This window comes from Oreochromis niloticus, linkage group LG3 (assembly GCF_001858045.2).
Source record: "Oreochromis niloticus isolate F11D_XX linkage group LG3, O_niloticus_UMD_NMBU, whole genome shotgun sequence".
Classification (NCBI taxonomy): Eukaryota; Metazoa; Chordata; class Actinopteri; order Cichliformes; family Cichlidae; genus Oreochromis; species Oreochromis niloticus.
The window spans coordinates 25987612-26015472 of record NC_031967.2 but is presented as its reverse complement, the minus strand read 5'-3'; the positions used below and the strand labels follow the sequence as shown (position 1 = coordinate 26015472).

The window sequence follows — 27861 nt, the reverse complement described above, 5'->3', positions numbered from 1 at the left end:
TGTTTATACTGGTGATCATGTGACATGGTCACCAGTACAATTATGATACTTAGGAGCTTAGTATTGTTAGAGTTGGAAGTGTCTTGGTAATTTCCCTTTAGTTTGATATTAAATTAAATTTGATATATTTATTAATTGATCATTTACAAATAAAATGTCGTGCAGTCTTGCAAACCTTCCCTATCAATCTTGCTGCTGTCCATATGTCACAAATCACCCCTGCCCACTCTTTACCCACCCTTGCTGCACTCTCTTTGGAGCTCTCAGTTGAACTTATCCACCTTCACTACCTCTACTCGTTGCAGCTTCACTGTTAAACTGTCTCCTATTCATACACACGTGTTCTGTCTTGCTTTTACTGAATTTCATTCCTCTTCTCTCCGGTGCATGCGTCCTCCTCTCCAGCCTCTCTTCCACCTGCTCCCTACTCTCACTACACCTCACAATGTTGTTTGCAAACACCATAATCCACAGAGACTCCTGCATGACCTCATCTGTCATCTTGTCGATCACCCCTGCAAACAAGAAGGGGCTCAGAGCTGATTCCTGATGTAATCCCACCCCCAGCTTGAACTGCTAAGTTACAACCACACACCTCACTGCTGTCTCACTGTCCTCATACATGTCCTGCACCACCTTCACATACTTCTTTGCTACTCCTGACATCCTCATGCAGTACCCCACACGCTTGGCACCATATCCTTTTTCTAGATTCACAAAGACACAGTGAAGCTCCCTCTGACCTTCCTTATACTTCTTTCTCAGCATGAAGCCACATGCTGCCATATCACTGACTGTCACCTCTCTTCTTAACTTAGCTTTAACAACTCTTGCCCACAGGATCACGGTGTGACTCGGCTTTAATATCCAGCTGTATAAAAATGTTGATGTTCAAAAGTTTAAGAATTAATTTTTTTTAATGTTTTTGTTTGTTTTTTCATGTTGCTGTCCACCTTCTCTTGTTTTGTTGATGTCGTGCCTCTCTTTAGGGACCTTTAAAAGTAAATAAATAAAATGAAATAAATGAAAACAGAATAAAGTAAAACTAACTAAAGAACAGGTTTAATGATACTGAAGGTGTGTTTTTAAAAGGGCTACAGATGAGTTTCTTCTTATTATTAGGACATCTAATTAAAGCTCCCTTGCAGTTAACACACATGTAGCCCAACAAATATATGTGATACATACTTCATCCCTGAAACTAAACATTTGCTACAGTTAATATTTGTACCTGTAGCTGAGTTTGGATCTACATTATGGTAGTCAGAGGTTTCCTCTGGATCATCACACTTTCCTGTAACATTAACACAGAAAATGTATGTGGGTATCACGTCTCTGAGGGGCCTTTAAAATTTAAACAGTACTGTATGCAAATTACATTTTATTTATTGAAGCTCATAATGTTATGTATATTTAGAGGTATGATTTCAGAAGTGCACATGCTTTTGGCTGCATGATGTATTTACATTTATAATTCAAAATCTGTTTTGTATTTTCATATTTTTTGTACTCACTCCTCTGTTCGACACTTCTGAGCTGAAGAGAGATATTTTTGTAGTCATCTGTCCGTCCACCTAAAATGAGGACAATTGTACCATTTTAGATTTTTAATTCTCAGTAAAAATAAGATTTCTGTTAGGTCTAATTGTTGAATGTTGCCATTGTGTTTCTTAAATTTGTACAGTCTTAGTTCAAGCAGTATTATCAAAGCCATTCCTTTGATCCTGAGCACCTCTAACCACTTTGTGTTGGGGGAGGCTTTATTGTAGATACATCCTATCTGAAAGATCTGTTACTTGTGTTGTAAGCTTCCTGCTTTTATGACCCTTTTGGTCAGCAGGAGGTCTCACACACACACACACACACATTCCTACTTACATATAAAAGTTCACACATATACATACAATGCCTTAGAACCATGTGGGCGTTGCTTTGCTGTGTTTTGTGTGAACTGTCTCTCAATAAAAGGCAGCAGAAGGAGGCCACCGTCGGGGTCATTTTCGTGCTGGACACAGATGAGGCCTCCCTTGCGCAAGTAATCGATCAATCGCTGACTGTCTTGTTTTCTTTCATGATGAATAAGTCTCTAGAATTAGCGGGTTTGTGGGAACAGACCCAACAATTTCAATCTAATCTTTAATTAAAACAAAGAAATATCTTATACTGTACCAGTGTTTTCAGAAGGTCTACATGACTCATAGACGTTCATGTCACCTTTGGGTCAGTAAGAAACACAAGACAATGACAAAATAATCACTCTGTGTGTGCATTAAACTTGCAGCTATATTATAACTGTGAACATGAGTATAGAAAGGTTCAGCTGTAAATGCTCTTATTTTGTAACAGGTGTGTGGCTGACCATGAACAAGAGAGGAATATATTTGCTGCTGATTTTCATCCTGGCTCATAGTTTGAACTGTAGCAGCAGTCTGACTGGTTTCCTGAGACTGGGCTGGTCTGAGGTTTTAAACAGGTTCAAGTTACAATGAATGTGTTACATAGTGTTTGTTCACTGAAGACAAGAAAAGAGTGTTTTACCTGATACAAAGTGTACCTATGGAGAAGACAGTAATAATAATATTAAATGGGAGAGTATTACAAATAAAACATAATTGTCCATACCATGGCAGTGTCTGACAGTTAATATATGAAATAAAGAAAATAAATCACCCTTTGATTTTTTGTGCCAACAACAGAGCAGCAGGGACAGCAGGAGAATCAGTGAGACACCACTAACCAGCCCCGTGATTAGAGAGACAGAAAGTGAAGATCTGGATGCTGTAATAATATAGAATACAAATTAGCTTCATCTGTCATGATATAGCCCATTCAATTGAATATATTATGGGCAAAGGACACTTTGAACCTGACAGGCATTTTCTGGGTTGTCTGTAAATGTTTTGTTAAATCAGAAAGTCATCTCTTAAAACTGTGGAGATGGAAAATATTGTAAATGGGTACATAGTAACGACTGGGATGTTAAACAATCAACACTCTATAAAAGTGGCTAAAAATACAAACTATAAAATACAGTTTTAGTTCAAAATAAGGGCTTGCATACTTTACCTGGGCAGGACCATTTTAACCTTCTTTTAACCTTTTAATTTTCTTCATTTTCATACTTAGAAAAGAAATACCCTGCTGTCTCTGTTTCAAAAGGTTTAAACAAAAGGCTCATCAAATAAAACCAGCCGGCCAGTAGTTACAGTCTAAGTAAAATCTAATCTAAAAATAAAATCTAACTACAACTGTATCATTCACACTTACCTTTTACTGACATCCAACTTTGTGGTGACTCATGCCCTGAATATTCACACTTGTAGAAACCTTCATCAGACTTTGACACTGCAGGGATATTTAGCTTTTCTCGGTCATCATTTTGAATTAGTTTCCCATTTTTGTAGAATCTAATGGTGGAATTTAAGTTTCCTGTCCTCAACTTGCAGCCAAGAGCAACAGAGTCCCCCTCATTGACTGGATGGACAGGGCTCACCAGGATCACACCAGTAACTGTAAAAGCCATTAAAATATGAGAGAACTTGCCAACACACTTTCTACTGTTTCCATCCTTGTTTGGTAAATGAAGACAGTGGCACCAACAGCTCTAATCCTCTTCTTTGTTATGTTTTATTAGTATTATTTTTCCTCACACTTTTAACCACAGCATGAACATTTAAGTTAAAGCTGGATTTCAGATGCATTTTTGGCTACATCCTCTCATAATTATGAATACTGTTATGACACAAAGCTATTACCACACCTATAATCATGGGCTCACATTTCTGCTTCATCCTCTGCAGTGTTGGATTTATTTGTAAATAAATAAATAACTCAGAAATGAGCACAATGTGTGCAATGGCTGTACTGTGAATTTAAATCTTGTTGGTTCCACTTAATGGAAAACTAAACTCTTGGTATCATCATAGTTATGTGGAAAATATATTTCTAAAATGTAGATATTGAACCATATAATGAAACATGTCAAACATTGTATAGATACATGTTCTATTCTGCTGTATACACATTGTAATAAGATGACTTGCAGCAAGGATACATTGTTTTTTCCTAATGCAATATAAACTAATGTGGTACATACAGTATTCTGTTGACTGTTTGCACGTCTATGTTGCAGATTAGTCAGTGTTTCAAGGTTACTATGCCATTCAGAAATACAGGCTACAGGTCTGACATGCAAAGAAGAGGCCATGTGGGAACATCATTCAGTGTCTTGTTTTGGCCAAAACTCATTTGAATGAAACCGAGATAAAGCAGAAAATTGTTTTCTTGTTCAGATTAATACAAATTTGAAATTCTTTTTAAAATACATAAATGCCACATCCACTGGACTAAAGAAAAGAAGGACCATCCACGTTGTTATTAGGACTCAGTTCTAAAGTTTGGATCTCTGATGGTTTAAGGTGCTTTAGTGACTATGGAATATGAGTTGCTTGGCTCATCTGAAAAGGCACCATTAATGTTGAAAAGTATATAGAGATTTTAGAGCAAAATATGCTCTCATCCAGATGACTTTTTTCATGAAAGTCTTTGCATATTAGAAGAGTACAGAAGCTGAACTGGGCTGCCTGGAGTCCCAGTCTTTCACCATTTGAAAACAATTTGTGTATCACGAAATAAAAAACATGACAAAGAAGGCCCAGGATTGTTGAGCAGATATAATCCTCTATCAGAAAACTATGGGATAATATTGCTCTCCCAAAGGTCCAGCAGCTGGTTTCTACAGTCCCCACATGTTTATAGACTGTTGTTAAAAGAAGTGGAGATGCTACACAGTGGTAAACGTGGCCCTGTCCCTTTTTTGTGATGTGTTGCTGCCACCACATCAAAATTATTTATTTCTTGCAATTATACACTTTTTCATTATAACCCTCTCAGGCTCAAATTAAGTTTTTGTTGCTAATGCACAACCAAGTCCTGCAGTGGTACTTCTAAGTAAAAAAAACTCATAAAATATGTATGTGGGGTAATCAGGTTGTTAGTGTTTTAACTGTTGCAAATTGGCAACGCCTGCCTCGAGAGGGTTAAAAGCTTAAACGTAGATACTGTTTTCTTTCTTTATTTATATTTTACACAGTGTCCAAACTTCTTAAAATTAGGAATGTAAAGACCTACAATGTGCAGTGATGTTGATTCCATTGCTGAACTGTCCTGATTCAGACTCACACCAGTACACAGGATCTTGGTACCAGTAGTACCGGAGAAGATATATGTTGCATGTGGATTCGGTCATTGTCCCCCAGTTTCCACATTCCCGGAGTTTTCTCAGGTATCCATCCTGAGAAAATATCATCACTCTCCACTGAGAAGAGTTTCCAGAACAATTCAGAGTTACTGAATCAAAGATGAAGTGATGCACACTGTTAGGACTGACTGTGAGAGAGGCTGCTGAATTTAAATCTGTAGAAAAACAAGAACTGTCATTTTTTTCTTGATAGATTAATAGATTGGAGACTGTGAATGCAATAATAACACTTATTTTTTTCTTCTTTTTGAATTAGGAGATAAAATACTGACCTGCAGACCAGACAAACTTTGGTTGACTGTGATCAGTGTGATACTCTGGGTCTCCTCTTCCAGCTCTGCACACATATCCTGCTGTGTGTGTCTGTCCATGAATGATGTAGGAGTCCTGTGCAGTCCCACTGCCATCAGGTAGCAGCTCATAACTGGAGGATTTCTCTGATAGATCAGGAACAGCTTTATACCAGTAGAAGCTCCATCCTGCAGACGGATGTTCAACCTCACAGTTCAGAGTTACTGAGGCTCCAGGACTCAGCCATGATGGAGACACAGTGAGGACAGGACGGGGTTTATCTGTTCAACAAAGATTTTCTCTCAATGTTTCGTCTCTTAACTCTGAATTCAATGTCACTAAAATGCTGACTCACAAATATTTATTCTTTGTTCTGTTGGGAAATTATATTTTCAGAGTGAGATCAGATCAGAATAAGATCCTTAACGACAGATTGTCTTTCACCTGTTAATAAATGCAAGCATAAAATTCCCATTAAATTTATAATTCACTCACTATAAACTATCTTTAGTTGAAAGGATGCACTCCACATTGTTGAATTCTGTTGTGCACTTCTCATCCTGCCCTTACACCAGTATTGCCCACGGTGTGATGTAGAAACAGAGTTAATCTTGTATTCATTTTGGTTTGGAGGTTGATGTGAGCTGCTTGTTGCCCACTCATAAACCCACTCAGTGTCTTCTCCTGGGATCTCACATTTCAAAGTGATTGTCTCTCTGCTGTATACCTCAGGCCAGTTTGGATGCAGAGTCACAGCAGGCCTGTTTCTAACTGTTAAACAGATAATAAAAAACAAACAAAAATAACTAACTAAATGACTTTTTAACATTTTCCATTAATTAAAAAACAAAACATTCACCATGACTCACCAGTTTGTTTAATACTGATCACATCACTGTAGTCTGTGTAGTAAACTGGGTTGCCTCGTCCTCCTCTGCACCAATAGTCTCCTTCCTGTGATACACCGATTTGTCCATCAGAGTGGAGAACAACTTCTGCCATCATCAGTGGTTCTGAGGTTTTCTTGCCTCTGTACCAGTAGTAACTCCAACCAGGAGTAGATGGTGTCACAGAGCAGGTCAGGGTGACTGTATCACCTTCTGGAAGGACTCTACTGTCAGCACTGATGCTGGACTTTGGTCTGTTTCCTGTTTAATTTAGGAAAAAAAAAGTATAATAAAATTACAGTAAATCGATTACTGCTCCTTTGCTTTAGAGACAATTACAGTTTTACAAATAATTCTTAAATGAAAAGGATACATAGTATATCTTATGTAGTCTGCAGTAAGTATGACTGCATCACATATGAAATATTAACATTTGTAGTTATATATCTGATCAAACTCAGTTCATGCTTGCACTCATCTGGTGGTGACAAATGTACTGTTATGAAAAAATTAGGACACCACATTGAATATTCAGTTCTTAATTAGGAATGTTGACATATTGATGTCTAATTTTGTTATTATTTTGGGAAAATAAAGACATTTAACAGCAGGTAAATAAACAACAAAAAATATATATCGTCAGATATCATTGTGCTCACTGTCACTTCAGCGGTCAGGAGCCAGTGTTGGTCAAGTTACTTGAAAAAAGTAATCAGTTACTAATTACTGATTACTTCCCCCAAAAAGTAATCCCGTTACTTTACTGATTACTTATTTTCAAAAGTAATTAATTACTTAGTTACTTTTTAAAAACACAATTTACAACCTGAATAGGTGATAAAGCGATAATCTTTCAGCCCAATTCTACTTTTTCTGCATAATTCATCATACAAAATGTAATCAAATGGAAAAGTCTCTTTTTAAAACTTGTTTTATTAGTTTTAATCTTTTAACTTTATGCATCAAGCAAAAACTTAATTATATGCAACATTCTCTGACTGGAAGAAATTTGTTTAACATTTAAATCTATTTTCTGCACATTCCAGCACATAAAATAAAATATTTTTTGTGTTTACACTCACTCTTTCAAATAGATGCAAGTAAAACACAGCAGAAAATAAATAAAGTCAAAGACTAGCGGTCCTGTTGCTCTATTTTCACCTGTAAAGCAGGACTGGGGTAGGCGGAGGTTTACCCTGGTGCAGGTGTGCTGCAGCGGTCAGTGGAAGAATCCGCGAGTTTCTCTGTGAATTTCACATTACGTTGTGGTACACTCGCTGCTTGCTTGGAAGTTTAGGGGTTTTTTCGCTGTAAAAAGAAGTTTTCTTCCCACGCACAACGGACACTAATGTTTTTGTCACTTTTTATGGAATCAAACTCAAAATAAGGTCAGTACTTACACGCTTTGAACGCTGCATGCTATACTCTGTCCCGCACTCGATATATTATGATCTGCAGACAGCTGTTGTCATGAACGTCGCACTCGCTTACGTCACTGTTATGAGACGTTCTCGCAAAAAATCACGGTTTTAGTAACGCAGTAACGCAGCGTTCCTACGTGAAAGTAACGGTAATCTAATTACCGTTTTTGCAATAGTAATCCCTTACATTACTCGTTACTTGAAAAAAGTAATCAGATTACAGTAACGCGTTGCCCATCTCTGTCAGGAGCACACCAAACTACATGTCTAAGGGTTTAAGTAAGTAACACTACCTTACAAACGTAGAGTCACAATGTTCTAATCACATACACCTGATATGATACATGTATGTGTCATTGTAGCCATTTTAAGTATGATTAAATATGGGGCTGCCCCAATGTACTGCTCTGAAGAAATTGCATTTTTTTTAAAGAATTACACGTTGCAGATAATTCCAAAAAGTCCTTTTTAATTGTGTGGTTATATTACTTTAATCTCCCAATATTGTTCAAATTTATATTGAATTAAATTTATATTAAATTAAATTGCAGTTAATTCTCACTTTGTTTGTACTTCTTCAGCAGCACTCTCAAACCAAATATCACATCTGCACTGCTCTTTCTAGGCATGACTCCATCCTGCTTGCTCACTGATCATCACTGTTCTTCTTAACTTGGCTTCAACAACTGTTTCCTGTATTTTCATGTTATGGCTCATCAGTCTAATCACTGTTACTACAGATCTACATTTCACCCTTGATCTTGAAAATCTGCGCCAATACATTTTTCCATTCCTCAGACTTGTGTTAAACAATATGATTAAAAGGCCCACTGCCCTCTCTTCTAGACATCTCCATACCTCCACTGATGTATCATCAGGACCAGTCGCCTTTGTACTCTTCATCCGCTTTGTTGCTGCCCTCTCTTCAGCCTTACTAATCATCTGCATCATCATCTTTTTTCATTCCATTTGGTTTACATTTGCCTTTTTCACAGCATCTCAACATTTCTAGGTTGTAGATTTGCATATTCTGTCTAACTTTGTTGGGTTGCATTTCAATGTTGCAGTGAATATTTGTATGTTCTGTATCAATTCAGATCTAACTTGTCATTTGAGAATACCTTATGAGGAACCACTATCACTTCAGAAAGTTAGTAGTTGATAAAAATTTAATCCTTACATGCATACATGTGCATCTGAATACTTTTTTTTTGCTTACATTTTCTACATGATACTACAACCATTATTTTTAACTAAGTGTTTTATACTTGATGGAGTGCTTAATTTAGAAATGGTCATTTATAAAGAATGAAGAAAACATGCTATGACCTTATTGATGAAGAACACAATTTTATCTGTTTATAAATTACAATGTATAGTATTCCATACGGTTTTATGAATAATCAATGATGCACCAACAAATCACTAATGCCTCACACTATGTAGTTATTATACAATGTTACCCTTGTGTTTTATATAGACATAACAAAACTAAAGTTTCTTACCAGAGACTGTCAGTGTGATGACATCACTCCACTCTGTCACAGAGTACAGCTCCTGTTTGTTTTTACCCATACACCTGTAGCTTCCACTGCTGATCACAGATGCATTAACATCTATGGATGCATTATTTGCCAGAACTGTGCTTGAGTCGGGTTTGCTCCACTCATACTCCCACTCAGTGCGTCTACCTAAATAAATCTGACATCTAACAGTGATCTTCTCGCCACTGAATATCAGAGGCCAGCTGGGCTCCAGGGACACAACTGCTTTGTTGGAAACTGTTTACAAAAACAAAAATCTAATTGGTCCAGTTTTAAATATTTCTGCATCCCATGTTAATCCAAATTAAAACTCTTAAACTCACCTCTTTTTTCAATAGTGATTGGATCACTGTCCTCTGTGAAGAAAACGGGGTTTCCTCTCCCTCCCTTGCAGTAGTAGATACCTCCCTGTGTGACAGTGATCATTTGATCTGGTTCTTTGTTTCTAATCACCTGATTTTCTGTAAAGACTGAGACACGTCTGAACCAGAAGTATTTCCACTCATTGTAGCTCCCCACAGAGCAGCTGAGTGTTGCATTGCCTCCAGCTGGTATTGTTCTCCTATCAGCAGTAATTGTGGGTCTGGGTTTGTTTGCTGTTTGTTAGAGTAAAATAAAGATGTTTTTCTGTAGCTGGTCAGATGAAAAAGAGTAGATAAAATAACTCAAAGATGATTTTACTTACAGACTTTTAGTGTAAAAGCATCACTCCAAGCTGTTGAGAAGAACAAGTCTCTTCTACCCTTACACCAATATTGCCCGTTGTAGGAAAATGAAGCCCTGCTGATGTTGTATTCACTGTGTGTGGGAGGTGTTTTTGAGCTTGTTGTTCTCCATTCATACTGCCACTCAGTGTTTTCTCCTCCTTGGATCTCACATTTGATGGTGATCATCTCACCGCTGAATATCTGAGTCCAGTTCTGTTGCAGAGTCACAAAGGCCCTGTTGGACACTTTTCATACCAAACATGAATTAATACAGAAAAAGTTTGGTCATCATAAATGTTTGTCCTTTTATTTCTTACAAAAAGTTATTAAACTCACATGTTTTCTGAATGTGATACACTTTGCTGAGGTTTGTGAAGAAAACTGGGTTTCCTCTTCTTCCTCTGCACCGATAGATGCCTTCGTCTGAGACACGAATAAAGTTTTGCAGTTTTGAAGTGTTCGTATTATTTGCTACTTCATGAGAATCTGGGATTTGTCTGAACCAATCAAATGTCCAACCAGCAGAGCCCTGAACAGAGCAGGTCAGTGTCACTGAGCCCCCCACTGGAATAGTTGTCTTGTCTGCTGTTATAGTCGCCGTGGGTCTGTGTGCTGTTTGATTTAGAATATGTTGTTTTTGTTATTCATGCATTTTTTTTCTGGGAAAAACTCAACGTTAACAGTTTCTCGTAATATGTAGAATAAAAGGCTGTGAAGTAATTCATGAAGGCAGCATCTCATGTGACCAATTCTTCTCACTTCAATCATATCACACTATATATAACATACACTTCACTGTATGTCATGCGCTAAAGTTCACACTGCTTCCTAATTTGGTGTCACCTTCACCAGTTGTCACAACACTCAGCTAAAAGCATCATCTTACTTTATATATTTACTTCCTGCTACATTTGCAGCCTTCACAGGTCGACTCTGAGTTTTTAACTTAGCAGGAAATTTCTGCTTATTGTTACTCTCCACGCCCTGCTGTGCAGAGATCATTACATCAACAAGAATAAAAGAAAAATACAAAACAGAAACTTGGGAATAACATAAATTGAAACTCTAATAAATATGATACAGTAGCTTACCTGATATGGACAGAGTCAGGTTATTACTCTGTTTTGTAAAATCTTTCAAGCCATTGTGGCGACCAATACATTGATAATTCCCACTCAGCTCTGCTGTCAGGTAAAGTGAGTAGGAGCTACTTTTATTGAATTGGACCATTTCTTGATCATTCCAGTTGAATTTGTAAAGCCAGTCAGTGGCATTTCCCTCTCTCATGTCACAGATGAAGGTTACAGACTCTCCAGCAAATAAATGGGACACGTTTGGTTTAAGGCTCAGCTCAGCATCTAAAATTCAATGAATACATAGAAAAAGTTCAGATCAGGTTTTGCTTTCATGAAGAGGAAGATTTCTCACTTTACAGGCAATTATTAATGTATTTACAACAGAAAATAATGTGTAAAAATGAAGAAAAAAAATGTTATTTACACATAAATCCATAGAAAAATAAAAAAGGAAGAAAGCTGTTCAGTTACCTTGAGCGTCTCCACAGCAGAGGGTAATATTCAGCACTGTAAGAAAGATTCATATCATTCAATCATCAGTGGTCACATGTCACAAATAAAAGCCTTTTTAATGAATAGAATTTTACCATTAGCAGCAATAGTTGGACAAACATTTCACACTCAATATAGTTCAGTCTTTATCAGGCAAACAAAGGAAGTTACTTATACTCACAGAATAAGGACAGCACACTGAGCACAGTGAGCCCCATCCTCACACTGAGTCTGAAAGTCTGTCACTGCTACTGACAACAGAAACACTGACACAAAGTGAGAAACAGAGAATGTGAGAAAACAGTAATATTTCACCTGATTATGGGAGTAGAGGCTTTCTGCAACCTTGTTTTATGTGTTCAGCCCTTCACTGCTACTTCTCTTTTAGCCCTACATGAGGACACTGATGACAGATCTTATTTTTAACTGCTGACACTTCCTGTTTTACTGTGGACAGTATGCAGAGCTGACATTATATATGATCCCTGCTTCTGAAACTAAATTGTAACTGCTCAGATGATTATGTTTGGGAAAATGATTTGTCGTAGTGTTTTAAGATTACAAGAGTGTCACCAACGGTTTAATTTAAAAACAAATTCAAAGAAAAAAAAAAGGCAAAATTTATCATTGTCTGTCTTATGTTTTACACTACATAAAATCTGGGGTTCAAACGAGAGGTAGCAAATAAATTCAAGCCTGAATGTAGATTTTCTCTGGGGCAGATTGTTAGAACAATAATGCTTAAAAAAAAAAAAAAAACAGAAAAAGAAGGAGTCTCAGCTAACGCCTTATGTAGTGGCTTCCTGATGAGATGATGTGGGTGGCAGGTTGCTGCAGGTGCGTTCAGCCAGAGGCAGGAACCTGTAGTGGGTCCTGTCCATAGACAGACACACATGCACAGAAGAGAGAGAGATAGGGAGAAAAACTAAACTTGGAGCAGGAAGTTTAGGAGGACTAGGAGACCATGATATTGACAGTTAGCATGTGGTTGATGAAGTCAACTTCTTTTTCACACCTTCCAATGTGCTGCTAGATCAGGGTTTTGACATCATGTCAGACACTGAGCTTTATACATATGCAAACAAACTTCTTTATATATTTATAAAGCATTCAGGAAATGTGTGCAATTAAACATGCCATACAGTTAAAGATCAACAGGGTTTATAAAAGTATTACAGCATCTGACACTCCTGTGGTTGTGAATAAAAAGTCCGCTGTTGTGTTTTTTTATATATAAATGAGGAAGTGTAGAGTGAAATGTTAGAAAATACTTACTTCAAGCAAGACAGAGGAATAAAGGTCTTTGCATTAAAAGACTACAACTAAGATACTGAAATATATGAGTTGTTTCACGTACTGGGAAATCAGAATGACAAATAGAACAACATAGTCATCCATTGCGTGGCAGGTTTGTCAGAGAAACTCATCCCACGACCAGAATTCTCAAACAAAAATACCACATTTTATGTTCAACATTAAATGTCATGCACAGCAGCATGCAGGTTAGAAAAGTACAGCTGTAACATATGCAGTGTTAACTGTTAAGGACAAGAATACTACATGGCACAGATAAATATTTGTTGCTCAAATTCCAAACATCAAAACTTGACACAGAAGAAACGTAACAAGACTTAAGCAAGATGACTGAAAAAGAGGAACAAAACAAGGGCGTAGATTTGGTTTTGGCATTGGTGGGGACGGATGATTCAACCACCGAACCCTGGCCTGTTTCTTTTTTTTTTCCTTTTTGTCTTTGCTTCTTGATAACAAAAGGAATAAAAACTTGCCTATGCATGAATAGCATATTCTACAATTCATAGTTTTATATGTGAATTATATAATGTTAAATTACTGACATGGCAACACGTTATTCACGGTTACATACAATTTTAGACTGATGTGGGCCAAAGCCTAGCACATACTTACCAACCTTGAGACCTCAGAATATGGGAGACATTAAAAAGGGCTGTTGGGGGGTGGAGTGGTGTATATATATATATATATATATATTTGTTTTAAATGTTATATACCTATGTGGTATGTCACTTTTGTTGCCATGATGCCAGGTCTCTCTTGGAAATGAGATTTTAAATCTCAATGAGATTTTTACCTGAATAAATAAAGGACTAATAAACTATATATATATATATATATATATATATATATATATATATATATGTAAACTTGAATTTTACAATGTTTGTTTATCAGATAAAATAAGTTAAATGTCACCGTTATTACTGTCCGGCCAGAAACAGGCCGGGGGTGTCCAAATTCAGAGGCTGCGTCCACCTGAGGACCAGGTGTTGTGCCAAAAAGTGATTGTCTGCCAAAAACTGATTTCCGGTGCTATAAATAACTTGTTGATCTATAATATGTGAAACATATGTCAAATATATTCCTCATGAATTATGTCAAGTCATCTTGAGCAACAAACAACATTCCTGTAACAAGGTAGAAGCCGCAATCAGTTTTTGGCAGTGACTTTTATGTATCCTTTATTTATGCAGTTAAAAAAAAATTGTGTACTTTAAAAATTTCTCTTTTAAGAGTAATCTGGCCAAGAGGACAGCTGAAATTGCAACAAATACAAAAATAGTTCTGTAAACATATTTTAAGTGGACAAAAGGGAGCTGATTGATTATAATGGAAGTACAATAACACAGATATTTGAAGTTTACACAGCTACATTCTCGCCTGAAAATATGTTAAAAGTTTATTTTGCAACCCAGAAAGAGTAATAAGAGTAATATTAAAACTAAGTAGCTGCAGTAGTAGTAGCCATTGATGGAAACTGGAATTGGCAGTGCCAAGCTGGGATATGGTTTTTCAATTTTGTTATCTGGGTGGAAAATCGGGAGAAACTGGGGAGAATGGTGGCTCCGGGATATTTTCGGGAGGGGCAATGAAATTCGGGATTCTCCAGATTGTAAAGTTATTATGACGGACACATTTTATGAGTGAACTTGACTTTAAGTGACTTACAGGTTTCTTTAAAAAAATACTTTCTTATATCCAGGTTCTTCCTTTTTGCTGCCATCCTCCTCTCCTCCTTGCAGGTCCTCGCAGTGCAGGCTTGCCGCTGCTAAAACTAAACAGAGCTCCCTGAAAGGCACAGCCAATCACATTGGCCATATTTGTCACATGATGTAGGACTCCAGTAGAGAACGTAATTTAACTCTTTCTGCACCGCTGGATGAATGAGACGTTGACAGATCGGTTTTTTCTTTCTATCGGTTTTGTTTTTCTTTACTCGAAGAGATCAAATTATTGGTGGGGACAATTCAATGATCGCTGGATATTGGTGGGGACATGTCCCTTCCGTCCATGCCAAATCTAAGCCCTTGGAACAAAATATAACAAACTATATCAGGAAGAGAACCCAAATAACTAAAACTAAGTCCTGAGAATATAAATTCAATTAAACTAACTAGTAATAAAATCTTTAAGTAAGCAAATACAAAACTCAAAATGCAACAACATAAGAATACAATCTACCAAACTCACCCAAGCCTGCGGTTCTACCTCCATGTCTAGTAATTTATTTGTGATGACCAGTGTTGGGACTAACGCGTTATTAAGTAACGCGTTACAGTAACTACGTTATTATTGTGGTAACGAGCACGGTAACTAGTTATTATGCCAAAACCAGGAACGCGTTACTCGTTACTGGGATTTAGATAGGCTCGTTACTCGTTACTTCGTGTGGTGGATATCGCGGAGCTTCCACAGATTCAATAACATTAGCAAGTGGTGGAAGCCAGCAGGTGGATGAAGGAAAAGGGAGACAAGAGGAGAGACCCGAAGCGGCCGCCGGTCCGCGTGTCAGGTGAACTGAACTTCAGGTAAGAAGTTATGACCTGCAGTCTATCTGAGTCAGATATAAACCAACTTTAGGTGGAGTTTATTTTTGGTATGCTGACATTTTCGTACTGCGTGCTAGCTAGCATGACGGAGTTTCTATACAGCTGGGTGGGTGCTATGTTACTGATGTTGAACTTTATTTTGTTCATACGTTAATTATTAGGCTGCGTTCACACCGAACGCCATAGAGGCGAGCGAAAACGCCCTAAACGCCCCTAATTTGACACGTGCACATTCGCACCTCAACCCGTGTCCAAGAAAAACCCATCGAGCCTCAAAATTGCATCTTTCCAGGCACGTGGACCGGAAATGTGGGAGGAAGTTGTGCCAGATGTGTTGTGCTGCAGATGTCCTCTGAATAAACACATTATCTTGTTAGCGGAAAGGTATTTGTACATCAGTGGGAAAATAGCGGGACAGTAGGCGGGCTTGCTAGCTTTTGCGCGGCTTTATCGGGTCAGTCTGAAAATTAAAAAGGAGAATGAATGAACTTACCAGGTTGCCCGATCTCCTCACTTCTGTGCCTCCAAGCTCGGTCCTTTTTATTCCTGTCTCGGTAGAAGTAGCAGCTGGCATCATACAGCTCTGGGTGATTAGCCACGGCAGTGATGAGTTTTTCCTCCATACTGAATGAAGAATGAAGGGCTTTGGTTTGATCTGCCCCTGTGACCTGGTTACAGTCACGTCACCGGCCTCCTGATTGGTTGTCGGGGCGCGATTTGACGCTGGAGTTCATATTTTCCAACTCCAGCGGTTGGCGCGGTACGGGCGTGTGCACAAAATGCAACACACAATGGTTTTCTTCGCGAGTCAAACGCGCCCCACGTGTATGGCAAGCCATTAGTGCCAAAATTCGCCACGTTTCTAACCCGTTTGATTAAGAAACGGCGTAAAAAACGCCGTTTAATTTTTCAAAACGCCGAAAAAAACGGCGTTCTGTTTCGACAAACGCCGTTTTTTCCGACTCTCACATGGCGCCCTGAACGCACCATCCGAGTGACGTAAAAAGCGGCGTTCAAAGACAGACGAAAACGCCGTTTTTTCCGCCACTCGGCAGGAAACGCCGTTCATAGATGCATAAAAACGGCGTTTTTTACGGCGTTCTGTGCCAGCTGTAACGGCGTTTAAAACGGCGTTTTATTGAAATTATGCAGGGCACTCCCCATGGTTCCCTCATCCAATTACTTTCAACTCATTTCACCCAATCAAAGAAGAGGAAGTGCAGACCACACTAATGCATCACCGATTCACCTTGCTGCTAAGTGATTGCCTATTCGGTACCAGTGCTTGTCACAGTATTGACTTGTATTATAATCCCACTATGCATTTTGATGTGTTTAAGGCATGATCAAGCAAACAAATGACAGAATACTTTTGCTGAAACCTTAACTGTGTTACCTGTTATGGCAGCTAACAGGTAATGAGCAGAGCTAGCTCTGCTCATTTCTGAGCTTCTTTCTTATTTTCCTCTTTACTTCTCTTAACCTTTAACTTATGTCTTAGCAATCAGATTCTGCCATCATGCATTAGCGCTCCGTGCTAGTTATGTTGACTTTTCTCTTCTTTTCTCTCCACTTTTTCACCCGTAATTAGACACTCGGCGCATGGCTCCTTTGTTTACGTTAGGGATCAGCTGTTAGCGCTGCGCCCTGCAGCTGCGCTACCGGCAGACAGACCCTACGTCCCAGTGAGGGAAGAGACGGGGGTGATGTCTCCCGATAAGGACACCTTACACACCATCTCTCCTTCCTGTAATCACTGTAAATGTGAGATCGCTCCCTGATATGATTGAGGAGCTAATGACGCTAACCCGGTCACAGTGGCAGTACCCCGACACTGCCGGTACTCCCTCTGTGAGTAGGCTGCCCGGCTTCCAGCTGCTGCGGCCGGACAAGACGAGAGACAGCGGTGAGAGGAAAGGAGGGGGACTGGGCAGTGTTTGTTAAAGACCACTGTGGGACCTCTGGGCACATTGCTGTGAAAGAACAACTCTGCAACAGAAACATTGAGCTATTAGCCGTTAGTATCCGTGGAGGCAGCCTGTGACTCTCTGTGGTCCGCAGACTGCAGACGCAATCTCCGACTGCTCTTCTTCTAATATCAGGGGACTTTAATCATGTCTCGCTGGACTCCACACTGCCCACCTTCACCCAGTATGTGACCTGCCCCACCGTAGGCAATAAAACATTGTACTTAATGTATGCCAATGAAAAAGTGGCATACAGTTCATCACCTCTAGCTGCCCAGGGAAGATCTGATCGTAATTAGTGCGCCTTGTCCCTGTGTGCAGCACTTGTGCACGGACCCACTAATCACCCACGCAGTGCAGAGATGGTCCGCGGAGGGCATATAATAATAATAAAAGCAAATAAATGACAGAATGCTTTTCTGAAACAAACGGAGACCTTAACTTTTATCAAAATACCGTTTTACTCAGTTTAAAGTAATACCACTGTATAATAGCCTTCAAATTTAATAATGTTAACAGCATCTCAGGAATATTTTTGCCCCATCAACATGCATTAAAAATAGATATGCAGTTTTGAATCAGACCTGTATGTACGTTTCTGAAAAGTGTAAATAAATAATCTCAAGAACATGAAATAATTGTTTCCCATGTAAACTGGAGTTGTCCTTGTCAATGTCATCAGAGTACTCTGGATGTCTTGCATGAATTTGAAACAGAGAGTGGCACATGACAGCGTTGCACATAAATAACTAGTTTACCTGTATGACATGAAGTAATTAAAAAAAGAATCCATGTAACTTGGTTATGGCTTCTTTCTGATAACTGTAGATACAAATGGGCTGCAGTGTGCATTATCTTGACAAAAGTATAAGATACTGAACCCGCTGATATGATGTGGTGGAGGAATACAAATACCTGGACACCCACATTTATACATTTGCTGACCTGGAAGATCAAACAGAGGCTGTACACAAGCAGTGGATGGGCAGGCGGGTTTTGAGAACAAGCTTGTGTGTGCACCAAAATGTTAATGACAGGTGTTCTGTCAGTTCAGGTGAGTGCAGTGCACTTTGATGTGTTCTTCTTGGATCAGGAGAGCAAGCTCTGTGATTGGCCGCGCTTCGGAAGCTGTGGTGGAGAGGAAGTGAGTGAACAAACTGCCATGCATCATGGATATTCCTCTCAATCCACCTCATCAGGTACCTCTCTAAAAGTGTGACTCAGGTCTGTTGCCCCAAAGGATACAGGAAATGCACTGATTTCCAGGACAGAATCGTGTCTGTTTAATGCTCCATGATGATAACTTTCCTATGAGCGTTTGAAGATCACTGACATCATGGCTTTTAGCCTCATTGTTTCTGCAAAGAGATTTCTCCAGTCACGGAATCTTTTGATAAAATATATTTTATGCCTCTAGAGGATGGAACATTTTAAGTCTTTGCAACTTTACACTTGGGAACATTATTCTGAAATTGTTGCACAATTTGTTAATGGAGTTTTTTTGCAGATTGATCAACCCTCTGCCATATTTCCTCCAGAGCAACTCTGCTTCTCTAAGATGCTCTTTAATATCTAATCATGTAACTGACCTGTTACTTTTAAAAAATATCCCTGCAGCTGTTTCTTTTTAGTAACACTTTTCCAGCCTTCTCTTGCCCCATCCCAACTGTTTTGAAACATATTGCTGCCATCAAATTAAAATGGACTTATTTTTAACGACATAGTCTCGGTGTAAACATTTGACATGTTTTCTATGTTCTACTGTGAACAAACTTTGCCTTTCACATTGCAAATCACTGCTTGCTCTTTTTTTTATTCACATTTTACACTGGAGTCCAGTATTTCAGAACTATGTTGTACAAAGCATAATCTGTACAAAGCAAAACATAATGTGCTCGGTGTGAACTGTCACAACATCAAACACACGCTAAACCACTTATATCTACTACACTATACTGAGCCACTTCAAGACCTACTATACACTTTTTTATTTTTAATTATTTACTGTCACTGCTTTATAGTTGTATTTATCAATATCAACAGCTGTAACTTTTAGATTAATCAAGTTGACTTTATCGAGATTCAGTTTCAGTTGTATACTTTCCATTTCACAACTTCCTTCTTATACACTTTAAAAATCACTCAACATTTTTATCGTCAGTGTCACACAGCTCGTTCTTGTATCTCCACTACTCAATGGTACATAGTAAACACGTATTATAACTTTTCACATTATATGTATCCAGTCATCTAGATATTTTGAAGTCTTTCCACTTGCTGCTATTATGTTTCAGTCATTAATTGAACTGTGTCAGTGATATGTGGAGTCCAGAAGTATATTAGCCAGAGATGAGTTCAATACCATGACTCCCTCTGGTGCCAGTTAGTGGATTAATAGTTGTACCACTTGCTCCATCATCGGTCCGTCCAGAGTAAATTCAATGTCTGGCACATTAATCCTCTCAGGCCAGTCGACTAGCAGTCCCAGCTCATCTGTACCATGAGCACCACCACCACCAGAGTCCGTACTTAAGCCCTGAGCAGCAGTCGTCTCACTCTCAGTGGCTGTCACACTACCATCAGCTGTCCACCAATAGTCCCATCAGCAGCAGCTGCTCTAGTCTGAAAGATGTCCTGCATGGCAGTTGAGGCTCGGCCCTGTTGCTGGAGGCTGCCTCGGACAAAAATCTGTAAAGGGCTCAAGTGTCTCTCTGTCCGCAAGCCATGATTGTTCCACTGTTGAGTGAAGTCTTTCAAATCTCTGTTGATCCTTGGAGATAGATGTAATGGAGAGCCCAAAGGTGCATTCATTGTCAATGTCAATGATGCCTTCCTCCTCCAGGTGGTGAAATAAATCACAGTAGACATTGGCATTCCTCACACAGATCACCTCAGAGCCTCTCAATTCTCTGATAATGGGTACCTTCCTCGTAGGGCACTTCCACGATCAAAGCCTCTGAAAATGTTCATCATCAGGCAGACAGCATTATTTCCCCTCCTCTGTCTGTCCGGACCCTCGAGGTACACCATAGGATACCACGGGTCTGATGAACTTGATAAACGGTACTGCTACGGTTGTGTTTGAGGCATGAAGGAAGACCACAAGACGACTGTATCCATCAATAGCCCCATGAATGACTATCCTCCACCTAAAACCGTGGTCCATAGAAGAAAATATTATTTCTGCTTTGTTATTGAAACAATGGAAATACACTCTTATGATTTACATGGCACATTACATGTCAAGTTTGAATTTTCTCTGTATGTTGCTTGCGCTGTCTGTGTCTCTCATCTTCCCCTTAAACATACCAGTTGTTTAGAGACTGCCCATCCCAGGGCCTGGCTCTATGGAGGTCTTATTGTTCAACAATTATATTTGATGTAATGCTGAATTTCACTTTGGTCAAATAGGTGTTCACAATCAGTGTGGTTGGTTACCGTATTAGCTTGTGATTTCCATCAATGTACCACAATGAGTTTGGACCTGCAACCTGATATGTTCTTCGTTCTGGTCTCCGCAACTGCTCTAGGGCAGCTGCTCCAGGATTCATCCGTAACATGCTTGCTCAAACCCTCCTTCGTGTACACGTAGTCCACATACTCGCAGGAGGCTCTGACAGCTCAGGACAGTTTGTTCATTGCCAGCAACAATGTTCTGCACATGTTCATCCAAGGCACTGTCAGTCAGTTCGATACATTGATGCACGGTGAAATGATACTGTCTGAAATCAGACAAAACATGAGTAATTTATCACTACCATAACAGCAACTTCATTACTGACAGTGGTGCACATCAATATACTAATGTTTACAATTTCACATACCATTTAATTTGAATAAACGTGAGTGGTTGTCACAAAGAAATGAAAGTCACACTGGTTTCAAAGTCACTGACCACAGACGTCTTCGATTGTACGAAGTGAAACATTCAAATATCAGCCATCTGAGGTGCAGTGGAATCACATAACTTCAGGAATGAAGCTGTTCCCGAGTGATACGGTAAGGATCTACCTTACCTCTGTTGAAAACACTGGTGCCTGGTATCCAAACGCCTGAAAATAATACGTTGGTAAATAGGTAAGGCACCCCATATAATCAGGTAAATAGTAATTTGGAAATAGGTTAGACAGAGTCAATTTATTTCACACTGTGGTGAGTCAAGGACTCGACACAATATGTGCTTACTTGTTGGCCTGCTGGTAGACAGTTCGACTCCTGAATCAATTCAGCCAAGTCACGCAGAAGTTGATCTGCTGCAGTTACATTGATCAGTCTTCCTCTTGCCACTGAAGGCTTCTCTGCATGTCTCACCTCAAAATATCAAATTACTTTAATTCATGTTATTTCAGGCCATATTCCCTTAACATTTTAAATGTTAAATTTTTCGATCTTGCTTTGATCATACCTCCTTAACGCTAACTGTAGCATCTGGCCCATCGTCATCAGCAGCCGCCGTGTACATCAAGATGTTCTGCCCTTGAGATGAAATCTCCAGGCCATACTTGTATGGTCTAGTTGAGTCCAACTATTTTTCCACGTGCCTCTCTACTTGGGGTGCTGGCTGCTTACTTCATCGGTCCTCTGAGATCCACCTGAGACAATCAAGCCAGCTGTATTAAGACCCGTTCACAACAGTCTTTGCCATATTATCTGTTACCAATGTCAGTTATTGGCCTCACGTTGCTCATAGCTCTAGTACTTACCTCTCTGTTCATGTCTTCTTAGTTACTTCCTGGACAACCTTTCACACTCGCAATAGCATCACTCCCCTGGACACGGATCTCCATTTGCTCCTCAACAGCTCACTCTTTTTTATCCATTCGTGCATTACTCCACCTGCAAACAAGTAAGACTGTTCAGACTGCCTATTTGGATCTTTTCTGAACTTCTTCCAAGACCCTCCTGACTCTGCTTTCCTTCTGCTGCAGTACCTGTAGAGGCTATGCCTACACTTGAAGCCACTGAAGGGTTTGATGGCAGGGGTGAGGCAATGTAACTGTTATGAATTAAACTTGTAACAGCCCAACTCAATCTATACTTGTCTTGTACGGTTAAGATTGTTTTTGTATTCATCAGTTTTATTTGCTTCTCTTTATTCAATGTCATTTATCATAACAGCGCAGAGTTTACAAACTGCTTGTTCTGACCAAAAACACCTGGCTTGAGTTACGTTTATCTTCAATACATTTCCATAAACACACCATACGTAAAAACACAAAAGGTGACCCGTAGCGGCACACATAAGGTAACAATACAAAAATGGGTCCCACAGTGCCGCTCCACCATCAACTCTCACACCACTGTTTCACTTGCCAAGCTCCGGCAGCCACAGATCATGTTACTGTTCCCTCTAGTATGAACTACCGTAGTCCATGTTCATAGCATTTTGCTCCTAGTTGTAGAACTCAAAGTTAACATTCACGCATTCTAGCCTTGTTTTTAATTTTACCTTTTGCATCACATACACATACTTGTCTGTTTTTTCTATTTTATTACTATATTTCTATTTCTATTGTACAGCACTTTGGTCTACCAGGTGTGTTTTTAAAGTGCTATATAAATGATGATGATGATGATGGTTATGATGTAAAGAACGTTTTCTGTTAACTTCACTCTGAGCCTGCGCTCGAATCTGCTCCTGAGTACACTTCATGTTTCTTGTTGTTTAAGGAAGAGAGTTCGATTACAGTGATACGATAGTTGTAGGACATACCCTGCTTGCTGGTGTTTTTTCGTGGACAAACTTGGACTGTATTAGAAATCTAAACATTACTGTGATCCTACAAAGACAAAAATTTAAATTATTACTTTCAACAGGTTTATATATTTAAATAAATCAAAAATTCCATGTTAGTCTTCTGAAAATTGTGACTGAGCACTTTTGGAAACACTCTGTCACAGTATTGAGACTGTGAACGGTTACAGAATACATCTGAAATAAATGTCAGATTCTAACAGGTTATAGTTCTGTTAATAGAGCTTTTGAATCTACTCTTCATACATATTCCTGTCTTTAATAACAGTATGTCAACGATGTCAACCAATATTTTCATATTTCAAACACACACCCAAGTTAAAAATTTGAATATCCATATCTTCTACTCTGCATATCTGAAAAATCAGTTTTGATAATGTTACAATTCCATTGTCAAATGTTCCCATCTATGTTATTCATCTTTTTTATTTTAAATGCTGTCATTAGCTTTTATTTTTTTCCAACTTATTAAAAAAATGAACATGGTCTACATTGTTTTGTTCAATTGAATAAAACAACATTTTTGTATTGTACTCTGGGTTCTTGAAGACCACGCTGTCTTTTAACTTTATTCTTTATTTTCTGCATATACTGTTCTTTACTCTTTGAGGTGTTCTCCTGCCATTCTGTGTTCCTAGTGCAAAGTCTGCATTTCTGTGTCCTATCTTTAGTTGGTTACTGCTTTATATTGTTGACGTCTAGTCTTTTGTGCACTTGCTTTTGCTTCCACTGGTCATACTTGTTTGATTCAATTCACCTGTGTCTTGTTTCTCCCAGCTGCGTCCTCTCTCCCTAATCAACTTGCGCAAGTATTTAAGCCCTCAGCTTTCCTCAGCTCCTTACTCTGTTGTTCTGTTTCAAGTTGTACACTTTGTTTGTCTACCTTGTGGCTTCCTGTGCGTTAGTTTTGGATTCTTGGAACTTTTTAAAATAATCAATATTATTATCTCTCTTCACTGCGGATTTGCCGCACTCATATTTAAGGTCAGTTTTCAGTTCATGGGGTTTGTCTTTCAGTCTGCAGTGTCGGGTTTACTGATAGCTTAACAGTCTCATTTGGCTCTTTGTATACACCACTGTATTACTAAATCCTGGTATTGTAGATAGAACTATACATGCATTTAAAAAGGCACATGCGTGCTTATCAGGGTGGACATCAAAAGCTGAAATTCGGAACATCTGTCACGATCTAATTCAGATGAGTTTACTGAAATTGCAACTTGGTGTTGCACTATGACTTCATGGTTTGACAGTCTGTTAATCCCGTTTACTAGAAAAAGGCTCTTGGATAATTACTCGGCTGTAGAGTTAAATCTAATATTAATATTAATACGTGGCTCTAATATTAGAGCCACGTAATTGAGCATGCGACGTAAAGTCACGTGGGCATGCGCGTGAGCCATCGAGTCTAAAGTTTTCGTTTGCGAATTGAAGCGGGTGCTCTCCAATCATCAAAAGCAACAAAGTCATTGAACACATTTATATAGTTACCTTTACGTTTACCTACCATATATCACAGATTTACTTTTTTTTTAGTACTATGCAAAAAAAGCAACCACAGAGCGACAGTCTGGGTCAATGGTGGCCGAGGCGACGGCAAGGCTAAACAAAGCATCGAAGCGTTAGGCTAGCTCTGTAACGGAATATAACAAAAGTATGAGTTCTTTGTTTCTTTATATTAACGAACTTTTTACTGTACTGAAAATAAGGAATAGAAGAAAATTCATTCTTACCTTATAATAATCGTGGTGCAGGCCAGTGCAGTGCATGAACTTATATGCCTTCTCCAGTGAATTCCGCTGAGAGTAAATGTAATGTCCCGCTCTACTGTACAAGACTTGTGAATGGCTACCTGAAGGATGTACCACTGTGAGGGGGGTGCTAGGAATAGTCCAAGTGATCGCTGCTTTAATTTTCCGGTCAACTACACATAAATTGCAAGTAGACATGACTTTATTAAAGCTGGTGAACTGTAACTAGACCAGAAATCAGTCATAACAAAAGAACATTCAATCTATTTTCTCCGGTACTTTATACCCGCTCAGTTGCAATGCAATTTAACGCTCAACTACAAATCAATGGCTTTTTTTATGGTGACCTGTAGGGATTTACCACTGTGAAAGAGGCTCTTTGGATGATCGCCGCTTTGATCTCTGGTCATCTATAAATAGACGTTGTTTCTTTTTTTGTTGTAGACTTAAAATATTCCATCCTCTAGAGGCATAAAAATATATTTTATCAAAAGATTCCGTGACTGGAGAAATCTCTTTGCAGAAACAATGAGGCTAAAAGCCATGATGTCAGTGATCTTCAAACGCTCATAGGAAAGTTATCATCATGGAGCATTAAACAGACACGATTCTGTCCTGGAAATCAGTGCATTTCCTGTATCCTTTGGGGCAACAGACCTGAGTCACACTTTTAGAGAGGTACCTGATGAGATTGAGAGGAATATCCATGATGCATGGCAGTTTGTTCACTCACTTCCTCTCCACCACAGCTTCCGAAGCGCGGCCAATCACAGAGCTTGCTTCCTGATCCAAGAAGAACACATCAAAGTGCACTGCACTCACCTGAACTGACAGAACACCTGTCATTAACATTTTGGTGCACACACAAGCTTGCTCAAAAACCCGCCTGCCCATCCACTGCTTGTGTACAGCCTCTGTTTGATCTTCCAGTCAGCAAATGTATAAATGTGGGTGTCCAGGTATTTGTATTCCTCCACCACATCATATCAGCGGGTTCAGTATCTTATACTTTGTCAAGATAATGCACACTGCAGCCCATTTGTATCTACAGTTACCAGAAAGAAGCCATAACCAAGTTACATGGATTCTTTTTTTTAATTACTTCATGTCATACAGGTAAACTAGTTATGTTATGTGCAACGCTGTCATGTGCCACTCTCTGTTTCAAATTCATGAAGACATCCAGAGTACTCTGATGACATTGACAAGGACAACTCCAGTTTACATGGGAAACAATTATTTCATGTTCTTGAGATTATTTATTTACACTTTTCAGAAAACGTACATACAGGTCTGATTCAAACTGCATATCTATTTTAATGCATGTTGATGGGCAAAAATATCCTGAGATGCTGTTAACATTATAAATTTGAAGGCTATTATACAGTGGTATTACTTTAAACTGAGTAAAACGGTATTTTGATAAAGTTAAGGTCTCCGTTTGTTTCAGAAAAAGCATTCTGTCATTTATTTGCTTTTATTATATTTATATGCCTCCGCGGACCATCTCTGCACTGCGTGGGTGATTGTGGGTCCGTGCACAAGTGCTGCACACAGGGACAAGGCGCACTAATTACGATCAGATCTTCCCTGGGCAGCTAGAGGTGATGAACTGTATGCCACTTTTTCATTGGCATACATTAAGTACAATGTTTTATTGCCTACGGTGGGCAGGTCACATACTGGGTGAAGGTGGCAGTGTGGAGTCCAGCGAGACATGATTAAAGTCCCCTGATATTAGAAAGAAGAGCAGTCGGAGATTGCGTCTGCAGTCTGCGGACCACAGAGAGTCACAGGCTGCCTCCACGGATACTAACGGCTAATAGCTCAATGTTCTGTTGCAGAGTTGTTCTTTCACAGCAATGTGCCCAGAGGTCCCAGTGTCTTTAACAAACACTGCCCAGTCCCCCTCCTTTCCTCTCACCGCTGTCTCTCGTCTTGTCCGGCCGCAGCAGCTGGAAGCCGGGCAGCCTACTCACAGAGGGAGTACCGGGCAGTGTCGGGGTACTGCCACTGTGACGGGTTAGCGTCATTAGCTCCTCAATCATATCAGGGAGCGATCTCACGTTTACAGTGATTACAGGAAGGAGAGATGGTGTGTAAGTGTCCTTCGGGAGACATCACCCCGTCTCTTCCCTCACTGGGGACGTAGGTCTGTCTGCCGTAGCGCAGCTGCAGGGCGCAGCGCTAACAGCTGATCCCTAACGTAAACAAAGGAGCCATGCGCCGAGTGTCTAATACGGGTGAAAAAAGTGGAAGAAAAGAAGAGAAAAGTCAACATAACTAGCACGGAGCGTAATGCATGATGGCAGAATCTGATTGCTAAGACATAAGTTAAAGGTTAAGAGAAGTAAGAGGAAAATAAGAAGAAGCTCAGAAATGAGCAGAGCTAGCTCTGCTCATTACCTGTTAGCTGCCATAACAGGTAACACAGTTAAGGTTTCAGCAAAAAGTATTCTGTCATTTGTTTGCTTGATCATGCCTTAAACACATCAAATGCATAGTGGGATTATAATACAAGTCAATACGTGACAAGCACTGATACCGAATAGGCAATCACTTAGCAGCAAGGTGAATCGGTGATGCATTAGTGTGTCTGCACTTTCTCTCTTTGATTGGGTGAAATGAGTTGAAAGTAATTGGATGAGGGAACCATGGGAGTGCCCTGCATAATTCAATAAAACGCCGTTTTAAACGCCGTTACAGCTAGCACAGAACGCCGTAAAAAACGCCGTTTTTATGCATCTTATGAACGGCGTTTCCTGCCGAGTGGCGGAAAAAACGGCGTTTTCGTCTGTCTTTGAACGCCGTTTTTCGGCGTTTTGAAAAATTAAACGGCGTTTT

The 27861-nt window shown here is 39.3% G+C and overlaps 2 protein-coding genes across 2 annotated transcripts in view; both read right to left on the bottom strand.

Annotated features, from left to right (window-relative positions):
• Window positions 1-27861, bottom strand: part of LOC112846236 (low affinity immunoglobulin gamma Fc region receptor III-like) — a 700124-nt gene that overhangs the window by 597517 nt on the left and 74746 nt on the right. The gene's annotated exons all lie outside the window — the stretch shown is intronic.
• On the bottom strand, window positions 264-17378 carry LOC112845320 (Fc receptor-like protein 5). Its single transcript, XM_025904748.1, has 14 exons — window positions 16038-17378; window positions 11860-11944; window positions 11658-11693; window positions 11202-11468; window positions 10447-10722; window positions 10089-10355; window positions 9727-9999; window positions 9365-9640; window positions 6421-6699; window positions 6047-6322; window positions 5712-5832; window positions 612-871; window positions 435-515; window positions 264-325 (listed from the first exon to the last, which is right to left on the bottom strand). Exons 2-14 carry the CDS (start codon window positions 11894-11896, stop codon window positions 264-266), a joined length of 2511 nt encoding a protein of 836 aa, XP_025760533.1. The 5' UTR covers window positions 11897-11944; window positions 16038-17378.